Genomic DNA, 12,149 nt, shown 5'->3' with positions numbered 1-12,149 from the left:
CCCCTGCCTGGCTGTCTTTTGGGCTCTGAACACTTAGAACCAAGGACACAGCACAACGTGGGCAGAAAAAAATAACTGGCTTCCTTAGGTTCCATTCTATTCACTGCTAGTCAGACATCAACTGGTTAACTGTTAACTGCTGATTGCAGAGCCACAGCGAGCAGATTTCCCTTTGGCTGGAATAAGCTGTGCACAGGCTGCTTGCTGCCTTTAACCTGAAAAAAACAAAGGAGTCCTTGAAAGCTCATCCCTTCGCCCTGTCATCTCTCTCTTCCCTGCATTCTACAGCTTTATAAATCCCCGACAGTGTAAATCCTCACATTTACCCCCCTCCCTCCCTCCCTCAGTCACACCCTCCCCACTCCCCTTTCCTCCCTAGTTTGCTGCTATCTGATCTATGATGATATGTGATCTCTTGGATACAACCACATGCACACACACAACCGGGCATTGCTACCCAGCTGAGCAAAATGTCTTTCTCCTAGCAGTGGGGCTCAGCATAGCTCTCCAATCCTTGACGATGTGGCCATGCTTTCCTCTCTGCCTTCTACTTTCGCTCTATTTCTGCCTGCTCTTCTTACCTTTGGGGCATCTTTGCCCTCCTCTCTGTAGCTGTATGGACTACCACACTGTAGACTGCAGGGATCAAGGACTCCCGACTGTTCCTAATCCCTTCCCACTGGACGTACGGAAACTCCTCATAGCTGACAACAACATTCAGGCTATACCGGCTGATTTTTTTATATTTTATGGAGATCTAGTCTACTTGGACTTCAGGAATAACTCGATCACCTCCTTAGAAGAGGGCACGTTCAGCAGTTCCACCAAGCTGGTGTTTTTAGACCTAAGCTACAATAATTTAACACAGCTTGATGCCGGGATATTCAAATCGGCCGAGAAGCTGATAAAATTAAGTCTTGGGAACAATAACCTGGTGGATGTGGATGAAGCTGCATTTGAGAACCTGGAGCAGCTTCAAGTGCTGGAACTGAATGACAATAACTTGCAAAGCCTCAGCGTGGCTGCCCTGGATGCACTTCCATCCCTTCGGACTATACGGCTAGAGGGTAACCCTTGGGTCTGTGACTGTGACTTTGCCAGTCTCTTCAGTTGGATACAAGAGAATGCGTCCAAGCTTCAGAAAGGTAAAGCTAAATGACTTGCAAGCAAGCTTTTTTGTGTGTGTTGTGTGTGTGTGTGTGTGCGCGCGCACACGCTTCCACTGTTCCAGCTGATCAGATTGTCTCTCTGGGTGTACAGCCTGCAATGATCCAAACTGTGAATTTTGCTCCTGCCACAATTGCACAGTTGAATCAGGCAGTTCCTTAAAATGAAGCTTGTGACCTTTAGTAGCACCATCCCTTCCCAGTAAATGTGATATATTGGTCCTGAGATTAAACCTATCCAGGCTGAAAAGAGCTTTTCAAACTGGGTAACCCAGCACTGATTCTCCTCCAGGCGTTGGTGACCTTAATAAGCCCTTTGAATGGCTGTATATCCCCATTTTGTGCCAGTGACTGGGGGAATTTGATTTTATCCTGCCTTGATTTTCTGGGAAGCAGCACACAGAGCTCAAGTTGCAAAATCTGAACTCCCTGAAATTACAAAGCACTTGGTTCCAGGTTTTGCTGGTTATTTTAAGACGTGCATTGAAATAACCTTAAAGGTGCCATGTGAAACACCTGCCCAAAGCTCTACTTAATCGTACCAAGCTTTAGCTGAAGATCAACCACAGTTCATGGTTCCCACAAGCATGGGGTCAAATTCATACTACTGAGCCCCCAAGATGCACATGGAAGACAAATTGCTAGGAGTGCAGGTGCTAACAGTGCTACTGAGAGCACACAAAGTAATGCCCCTAATAAGATCATGGCTGCCTAGTCTGCTTCTGAGCAGAACTGTGTTTTACTTAGGGATCGGGGAGTGGGAGGGAGAAGGCTGAGGGCTGATTGCGATTGCCAGGGAGAAGGAGACGAGATGGAGAAAGACAGAGAATCCATTCTCTAAAGAGCATCTCTGGTCTTTCATGCAGTGTCAGAGGCAAAGGGAAGAAAACCCAAAAAGAGCCAACAATTCCCATACCCCTGCTTCCTGTTTCTCACCAGAGAGGCTGTAATTACTTGTGCAAATTCTGCCTGTGCCCGTGACCTTGGGTGGCCTTTCTGAGACATTTTGCTTGCCCTAAATCAGGGGTCTGCAACCTGCAGCTCCAGAGCTACATGCATCTCTTTACAGCCTTCTTTGTGGCTCCTGACACTATAATTGAAAAGTAAAACCAAAAAAAACAAAAACCTCCTGATTATTTTTGATAAACAGTGAATGTCTAAAATCCCAAAAATGAACAACTCAGATCTAAATAGTAAACTAGAAGTGATCTCAAAAGGTTGGATAAATCTCCCTAATATCCTCCAGACAGAGAAAGTTAGGGAGTGAAAGTCAGGAAGACCATGGTACAAACACGCATGTAAAGTGTGAGGAAATAGAATATGTCAAAAGCTTAGGAATGTCCTGCAGTAAACAGGTATCACATTACAAATCATTGTGTGTGCACTGGTCTTAAAATAGGGGTTATAAAAAGGATGGCTTGACATTTATTAAGGACTGTCTTGTATTCACATGCGCTACAGCTCTTGAAATATTGAGCTTTTTATGGAATTGGACAAAATGGGTGATCTTGCCATTTTGGTTGCCAACCCCTGCCCTAGATGCTCAAGGATATAATGAAACCATCTCCTATCAGAGGTGAGTGAAGTGATTGGGGGAGGAAAAACATTGGTCTCCTCACCCCTGCCGGGTTTGAGCCAAATCTCGACCTACTTCTCCCACGATGCCTGAGCCAGCTTTAGCTTGTCTCGGAGCTGAGTGCTGGCCCCCTTCTCCTGCACTACATGAGCCTGTCTCTTAACCAAGGCAAATCCTCATCCCACTGCCCTTCCAACTGAACCTTCTCCCTTTTCTCCCAACAGCTTGTCTGAACAGCATTTTAATTTTTGGCTCCCAATCTTTAACTGATCTCCTCCCCCTCAACCAACTCTTTATTGGAGTCAGCACTTTATTCTTCATTTCCACCCCTTTTTCGTAGCCAGTATTTCACCATCCCCTCCCCCAACCCTTAACCCAACCCAATCCGTTCCATCTTCAACAATACTCCAATAATGAGACCCGGCTTCCCTTCCCCAATCTGCCCCCCAAGTTCCCAGCACATCTACCTCCCTCCTTATGCCCTCCCTGCTCCTGGCTTTCAACCTCCCGTTGCTCCTCTGCCTGCTCCTAAGTTTACCTGTGTTTCTTTCACCTGCAAATCTCTAGAGATCTAGTTTTCGTTCAGGATTACCCCGTACGTCCTGGGCTGAGCCAGGCTAGGAACAATTTGTCACAGTATTTTGTTTCATAGAATCATAGACTCCTAGGGCTGGAAGGGGCCTCAGGAAGTCATTGGGTCCAGCCCCCTGCCTGTTTCCACTGTTTCAGCTATTTCCAAGATGAACCCAAGACTATTGATACATTTGTACTGAGGTCCAGAAGGACAGGAAGGGAAGATCACTTGGAAGTCTCCAGCTCTGGGTAACAATAAAATAGGTAAATAAAAGTGGTAACATCATGGTAGGGATCTACTATGGACCACCAAATTAGAAAGAGGAGGTGGAAGAGTCATTTCTAGAACAGATAACAGACATATACAAAGCATAAGACCTAGAAGTAATGGAGGACTTTAGCTATGCAGACATCTGTTGGAAAAGTAATACAATAAAAGACAAAATTCCCAGTGAGTGGTTGGAATGTATTAGGGACAATTTGTTTGTTTCAGAAAGTAGAAGAAGTAGCCAGACGGTGGCCATTTTTCATTTGATTCTGAATCTCAAGGTGGAAGGAATTTGGGTGAAAGTGGTCATGAAAGCATTGGTTTGTGAAGTAGGGATGCTGTGTTTCCCCCCCAGGTTTTGCACCTAGATCCTCATGCCCAGTTGCTGGCCTTGCTGTTCATCCACTGCTAGCTCAGCCATTCCCATGTCCTGGCCTCCAGGTGGCCTCTCTGGGGTCCAACTGATCCCACCACCCTCAGGTTCCTGCTGACCACTGGCACCTCAGGTGCTACAGCTTGCCAGCCCTGGGTTCTAGGCCATTGGACCCAGAGGCTCTGCTACTGCTCAGGGTCCCACTGTCAGCCTGGGGCTCTGCAGCCACCTCTCGTTGAGGCTCGAATTGTCAACTCTCCCAGAGTGGACAGACCAGATGCCATTTGTAGAAATGTCATCTGGTTCATCTGGTCCTGGAAAGCTGGCAGCTCAATGTGTGACCCCAGCTTGGGGTGGTGAGGCAAACAAGGATAACAGGGGTACAGCTCAGTGGCCCCACCCTAAAAATAGGTCTAGCGCTGCTGCCTGAAATGATAGATATCATTATTCTAAGGCATGGAAGGCATAATATCACCAGACTAAGGATAATGGACTTCTGAAAAGCACACTTTAATAAAGTAAGAGAAGTGGGAAGTAAGATCCCATGCAGAAAAATTCTAAAGGAAAATGGAGTTCAGGAAACATGGGAGTCTTTCAAGGACATAATATTGAAGGCAAAACTACCAACTAGTTCAGCACGAAGGAAAGATAAAAAATATGGCTCCATCTTTAATGGTCTGAAAATCAAGAAGGAATTCTACAAAAAGTGGAAACATGGGCAGATTGCAAGAGAGGAGTACAGAAAGCAGCACAGGCCCATAGGGACAAAATTAGAAAGGCTAAGCAAGGCAAAAAGTGAGTTACACCTATCAAGGGAAGGAAAAGACAAGAAAAGGTTCTCTAACTGCATTAGGAGCTACAGAAAGAAAGGAAAGTGTAGGTCCCCTACTTAACAGTGAAGAAATGCCAATAACTGATGATATCAAGAGGGCTGAAGTATTTAGTGCCTATTTTGCTACAGTTTTCATGAAAATGGAAAACTGACCAGATACATACCATAATTAACATTAACATGAGGAGGGGGGCAAAGCCAAAATAGGGAAAGAACAGTTTGAAGAATATGTTAGGTGTATTCAGGTCAGCAGGATCTGATGGAATTCATTGTAGAGTACTTAAGGAACTAGCTGAAGCAAGTTTGAAACCATTTGCAATTATCTTTGAGAACTCAGGGACCATGGGATCAATAGAACAGCCAGGGTTATGCCTGGAAACAGTTTGGAAAGGAAAGACCAGCACAAATTGTGGAGATTTCAAGGGAGAGATTTAAGTTCAGCAGCACACTTTTCTTTGTCACCTCTATCACAATTGCAGTGTTTGTCTATCACAGTACAGGCTCAAGATCTCTCATCCAGCACCCTCGGACCTGACTGGTCCTGAACGAGAGAATTTGCCAGACCACAGGAGAACAATATTGTCTAGCAGCATTACCAACACTTCCACTGCCTACTAGGTTCTCAGAAGACATTTAGGTATAAATTGCAGCTACATAAGGGCATGTTACACTGAGAGCCGCAGAGAACACTGGTGGCTGAAAACAACTTTGTGGGACAATGAGAAACTTGGCCACGCCCATAATAAGTGGTCATCCGGCCAACTAAAACCATGCCAGATTACAGATGGTGCCAGATGAGAGAGTGCAGACTAGAGAGGTATATCTTACTGGAGAAAGCTGAAAGGGGTGGAAGTGCAAGATTTAAGGGTGGAGGGACTGATTCCTCATTCCCCTTTGCACCATCTATAATGCCCCATTCAATGCACTGGACCCTTGGCAGGCTCAGAGCTGGTTCAGGGTATTAGGGTGGATTGAGAGGAGACAGCCAGCAAGCCCATTCCTGCCATTCTGTAGCAGCTTCTATCGCAACCACAGTGGTATCCTGAGGCCCAAGACTTCAGCTTTCAGATACTACTGTGAACTATGGTGCCTGCGAGGATTAGAGACGAGTAAAAAGGAACAGAAACTAACTGGCCGAGAGACAAAACCTTCAGGATGTGGTACATTTGTCTGGATTGTGATCTTAAAGTGAGACTGTTGAAAATGCAGTGTAGTGTGCTCTGCCTCTCTGGTAGAGCAGAGAATGAGCCAAATTGGAACTGTGTGTTGAATACATCAACCAATGGGGCTGAGAGACTCGTTGGGCCCCTGGGCAAGAAGTGGGTGGGGGTAGAGGGCTCTGTGACCTGGGAAGGGGTGGGGCTTCAGACACAAAGAGTGGGACTGGGTCTAGCCTCCCTCAGGCATCTGTCAGCTCTGCCTTGAGCATGCTACGTTTACCCTAGGCAGCCCTCAGCATGCACCTGAAGCACACCTGAGGCTCCAGTGGCAATGTAAAGGGCCTGGGGGTTCTGGCCACTGCTGCTGTGGCAGTAATATCATCACAACCAAGAGCCCTGGGTCCTTTTGAAAGACAGAGCCTGGGGGGCAGTTGCCCTCTTTCTCCCCGCCAATCTGTGACCCTGCCACAAACCTCCCCCCCCGCACCACTTGAACTTTGGGCATTTCCTGAAAATGGGATCCTGACCCAACAGTGCCTCTAGGGCTTTGACTTTACCAAATAGACACCCAGCTGATGAAGTTCAACCCTTGGTTGATGAGGTTTGAAAAAAACACCAAACCACCCTGCAGCATCAGCCACCAGAGTAGAAATTCCATTCTGCTGCGTCAGATGGGGCCAAACCCCAGAACAATTCACCCCCAAAACCCTTCCTTCACCTACAATTCAAACATTTGGGTCAGTCAGTGACCCCGAAGTGAACCACAATTCAGCCCATGAAGTTTTGCAAAACCTATATCCATTGTGCCTGATTTCTAATTAGTGGAGCAACTACTGGAAAATGCCTGTGACATTACTCTTTCTGCTGATCTGGTTCTGCTTTTGTCCATTAATTCTCTTCCCAGCTGTGTGACTGCTGCCTATGTGGCTCTGTTGCTTCATACAAACAGCTGGCATTTGCTTTCTTCTACAGATCTCACCTTGTATGCACCCAGCCTTTATTTCTAAAGAAAGCATTGCTCAGCATAAGGTGCTGCTTCTCACACCCTAAGTTGGAGGCAGACCTATTACAAAAGTTGCATGCAGTGTTTTGCACTCAAAATGAAGGGCTGCTGATTGCTTTACCAATGTTATGGAAGGCAAGTATATTTTTTAAAAAGGTAAAATGTTGAATTTTCATCTCAATCCAAAACAAAGGGCAATTTTTTTCTTCTCCTAATTGTTCCACTTTTAGTGAACGCTGAATTTGTGTGGTGTCTCAAGCTGTGCAAAGAAGTGAGGATCACTGTAATAATAATATTTGGATTGTATATAGGAGGGGTTCTCCACCATTTTCTTTCTGAGCTGACCCTTCATGTCTTGTTATAAAAACTCCATGGCCCACCTGTGCCACAACAACTGGTTTTCTGTATATAAAAGCCAGGACAGGTGTTAAGGAGTAGCAAACAGGGCAAGTGCCTGGGGCCTCATGCCACAAGGGGTCCTGTGAAGCTTTGGCTGCTGCCCCAGGGGTTTCAGCCCCATGTGGTAGGGTTTTGGTTTTCTGCCTTTAGCTCCAAAAAGTCTATCCCTGGCCCTGCTTAACAGCCCCCGAAATCCTGCTGGCAGCCCCCCTGGCGGCCTCGGACCCTGATTGAGATGCATTGGTAGATAACATCTTTTACCTGAAGGGATCCAAAAAGGGCTCTCCAAAGTATGAATGAAACTCATCCTGATGTGTCACTTTTGTGCAGTCTGTCTGCACCAGCACTGGCGGTGAGCAAGTGGGGTTGAATTTTATTGTATATGCCTGCAGCACAACTGACTTGTAACAACCAGATGGATGAAGACCACACAGAATGCTAAGAACAGTGGGGGAAGGAAACCAGAGTAAAGGACTTCTCATAAAAAAGCACCCATGAGAGCTGTAGAATCCATTAAGAGTCTCTCTTGAAAGGCACCTCCATTCACACATACACTGAAATACATGAGCCAACAGCTGAATAGGCTTGGCCAGAATTTGACCCTGTGGTTTGAGGGAGTCAGGTAAGGTCACGCTTGAGGCTTATACAAGTTGAACCTCTCTACTCTGGCACTCTGGGACCTGACTGGTGGTGGACAAGAGAGTTTGCCTGACCACAGGAGGTCAATATTGTCTAACATATAACCAACACTTCCATTGTTAAATTATTTTGTTAGTCTTTAAAGTGCTACTAGACTTTTTTTTTTTTTGGTTGTTTAGTGGGCTCTTAGAAGGCATTTAGGAGTAAATTACAGCTATATAACAGAGAACACTGAGAGCCAGGACTGGTGTCAGTAAACAAACTTTATGGGACCATGAGAAATATGACCACTCCCATGGTAAGCGGTCATCCAGCTAACTAAAATCCTGCCGGATTACGGATGTTGCCAAACAAGAGAATTCTGGACTAGAGAAGTTCAACCTGTACCATTATGGCATTTCTTCTGCTTCAGTCTAGTGACTCCATAACATATTTTGTTTTTTGCTTGCTGGGTTTTACCAGTGGCGATTGACAAGGTCCAGATTCACCAAAGTGGACCCTTTAAGAGGGAAGGAGCAGAAATGTAGCATTTTAAAGACTAACAAAATGATTTATTCAGTTATGAGCTTTCGTGGGACAGACCCACTTCTTCAAATCAATTTCATTTCCAATACAGACACGGTGATCTGAAGAAGTGGGTCTGTCCCACGAAAGCTCATCACTAAATAAATTATTTTGTTAGTCTTTAAAATGCTACATTTCTGCTGCTTTATTTTGTTGGAGTACAAACTAACATGGCGACCTCTCTGTTACCTTTAAGAGGGAAGCAGCTCACATGGGCTCCTTTAAGGAATCTGAGAGAAGTAGGGCAAGAAAAGGGCTACTAAAAAGTAGGAACTAACACATGGCATTTGGAGTGTTGGTGTGAATGAGTTGCAGAGGCCTGTTCAAACCATTCATGTCTGGTGGATTTGCAGGGCTGGTCTAGAAAGCTCTTGCAACTTGGATGAAATCTTGACACAGCTAAAGTCAAAGGAAATTTTGCCTTAGACCAAGATTTCATCCTTCGTCTCATGAGATTTTTGGCATTTGCAGCTTCATATAGATCTAGGAATATCATGCGGGGGAAAAAACAAAAAAAAATGCTGCTGCTCCTGTGAGCTGCAACAACCTTTCTGTATCTCCAGACCTCGTCTGCTCTCTCCTGGCCCAGCTCAGCTGAAAATGCACATTTCCTCCCTCGCCTAAATGGCTTAATTTCACTCTTCGGTGCTATTACTTATTCCTGCAGGTCCTGACACTGCAATTTGCTGCTTCAAGTGCACCAGGAACTGCAGATTGGGGCTGGAATCTGCCACTTCATCATTTAGACCTGTAAAGCCTTTTGGGCCCGCAGCTTGGATGAAAGAAGCTATTTTAAAAATTAAATGCTGTAAAAGGACCCCGTTGATTCTCCCTATGTGCATGCAAAAGCTGGGTTCACATGTAGCACAGGCTCTGACAGGAATTCAAGCACCCTGGGTCACCTATATTTAATTAAGTGCTTTGTAGAGGTGTCTCTTGCTATTTTATACCTTTCATGGGCATGCTTTGGGTAGCAGTGAGCATTACCTTGTTTACTAATGGCTAATGCATTTTTAACGTGACTTTTAATTAGAGATTAAGTAGTTCTTGAAGTGTGACTATGGTGTCTCCTTTCTGTCGTCTTAGCCTGTTTTTATCCCCCCTCTTACCATGACTTAGAAAAAGCATTCAGGAAGGGTGAGAAAGTTGCTCTGCTATATTGGCCTTGCAAAGAGCAAGCACGGTGCCATTCAAATTAGTGTCAACAGCACTGGTGTTCTCCTCCTGTAGCTGTTTAATGCCTATCCCACTTAAACTCCCCGCTGTGCTTTAAGGGAACAGAAGTTTTGGTGGTTTTATTTGCTAACCTACTGCAGCTGTGGAACTATGTGAAGGATTTGCATCCATTGAAACAGTAGGTAGAGACTGTGAATAACTATGAACAAAGCAACAAGGTGTTAGATAATCCATGTGATGCACCATGTCCTTTCCTGGGACAAGTTGCCCACTGTGTTGGCCACTCACAAGCAGTGTTCCTGGAGAGGTGAACACTTAGGTGGCCACCCAGGAGAGATTGTAGGTGCCACCCCACTGATGAGCAGAGCGCCCATAGCCACCCCCAGGGATCCCCATGTATTTTGTGGATGGTGCACATCCACACATATCTTGGTGCATATAATAAAATTTATTATACCCACAGATGGAAAAAATAGAGCAAACACTGCTCACAGGCTGCCTAACAAATTTTCAGTGGTTATAAATTTAGGAAATTGATGGTTTGGACATTTAGCCAACAGAGGAAGCTCGAGGGCAGATAGGGAACTAGTTTTCCATGTTGTACTATTGATCACTGTTTTGAACACAGTTCAATGGGACAGTGGTTTAAATAATTACACTAGTGCTTCAATGAATGGCCCCACCAATGAGACCTGCTCCAGTAGTAGAGCAACAGTGGGAGATTTCCTGCGTAAGCCTAGTAGAGACACAGGCACATCTCCTGTGTTGAAGTAACCATAGAACCATGTTCCTTTTGAAAATTTTTGGGAGGGACTTCACCAGGGGCATATGAAAATACAAAAGGCCATTGCAAGAGCAATGTCATTCTCTTGTTTGCCAGTAACAGAGAGGTAGCCGTGTTAGTCTGTATTCTAACAAAACAAAACAGCAGTCATGTAGCACTTTAAAGACTAACAAAATGATTTATTAGGTGATGAACTTTCCTGAGACAGACCCACTTTTTCAGATCTATAGCAGTTCCAGTCCAGACCCAGCTACACCATACAGAAGCCCAAAAAACTTGCAATAAAAACTGACAAATCAAATACATGAACTGAAGGCGGGGGTGAAGGCTGGGGGATGTTAAGTGTCTTGCATGAGATCATTACAAACATCAAAGGAAGGGAAGTGTTACCTAGAGGTTTTTAAGTCCTGGCTTTGCAAAGCCCTGACTGGAATGATTTAGTTGGGATTGCTCCTGCTTTGAGCAGGGGTTGGACTTGATGATTCCGGAAGGTCTCTTCCAACCCTATGATTCTAGGATTCGACATCAGCTTAGTACATAATATCGAAGGCCAGGAATGGAACTCGCGCATTCAGCATCTTTTAGTCTGTTCACACAGAATCTCCTAACAGAAATAAGATTCCTCCCAAGCCCCCTGCACTGGGTTGAAACTCTCTCAGCCAACAGTCTTGGGACCTGACTGGTGCTGGATGAGAGAATTTGCCAGATGACAGGAGGTCAATATTTTCCAGTGCATTACCAACATGTCCATGGCTTACTGGGCTCTTAGAAGACATTTAGGGGTAAATTAGAGTTAAATAACAGCACAGAACACTGAGACCCAGGACTGGTGGCTGTAAAAAAAACTTTATGGGACCACAGGAAACTTGGCCACACCCCTAATAAGTGGTTGTCCAGCTGACTAAAATCATGCTGATTTACGGAGTTTGCTGGATGAGAGAGTGCCCGGATTAGAAAAGTTCAACCTGTAGCGCTATTCCGTGTCTCAACTGCGCCTATTTTGAAATAGCATGTTGAAATAGGGGTTATTCCTTCTGCAATGATGATTACAAAATTCAAAATAACGAACCTGCTATTTATTTCAAATTTATTTTAAAATAGTGTATGCACAGTGTAGATGCTTCCAGAGTTATTTTGAAATAACGGCTGTAATTAAAATAGTGTATGCACAGTGTAGATGCTTCCAGAGTTATTTTGAAATAACGGCTGTTATTTCAGAATAACTTTGCTGTGTAGATGTAGTGTAACTGTGGAATTAGGAGCCTAACTGTTGGCACCCAGATTTGAATTTTTTGCCTTTCCTTTTTGGTAGCAAGAGGCAGCAGCCGAAAGGCATTTCAAATCTCTACAGAGCAGAAGTCCCCCTCACTACAGCTAAGACATTAATGACAGTCTTAAGGCAGAAGGAATGGATATATAACTAGAGGCAAAATACCATACAAGGCATACAATGCCACATTTAAACATTTCAAGGCATTTAAACCTCACTAACATCAGCAAACTGTTAAAATGTTACCCAACATGACAAATACCAATTTTACTTTTTTTCTAGAGAAGTTTGGAATATTCAAGTGCTTTTCATTACTCCCTCATTCAGATTAAAGTAGATCTGAGGAAAACGTGTAATAATAAATAC

General features: G+C 44.6%; 1 protein-coding gene across 1 annotated transcript in view; it reads left to right on the top strand.

Moving 5' to 3' along the window:
• Positions 1-397: 397 nt before the first annotated feature.
• LRRC38 (leucine rich repeat containing 38) overlaps positions 398-12,149 on the top strand; it is a 32,135-nt gene continuing 20,383 nt past the window's right edge. Inside the window, exon 1 of the mRNA XM_074975630.1 lies at positions 398-1,145. Coding sequence (XP_074831731.1) covers positions 398-1,145 — 748 coding nt within the window. The remainder of the gene's footprint in view (positions 1,146-12,149) is intronic.

Source organism: Carettochelys insculpta, chromosome 23 (genome assembly GCF_033958435.1).
Source record: "Carettochelys insculpta isolate YL-2023 chromosome 23, ASM3395843v1, whole genome shotgun sequence".
In the NCBI taxonomy this organism is placed as follows: Eukaryota; Metazoa; Chordata; order Testudines; family Carettochelyidae; genus Carettochelys; species Carettochelys insculpta.
The sequence above is the reverse complement of the archived record's forward strand: the minus strand, read 5'-3'. Positions and strand labels throughout refer to the sequence as shown.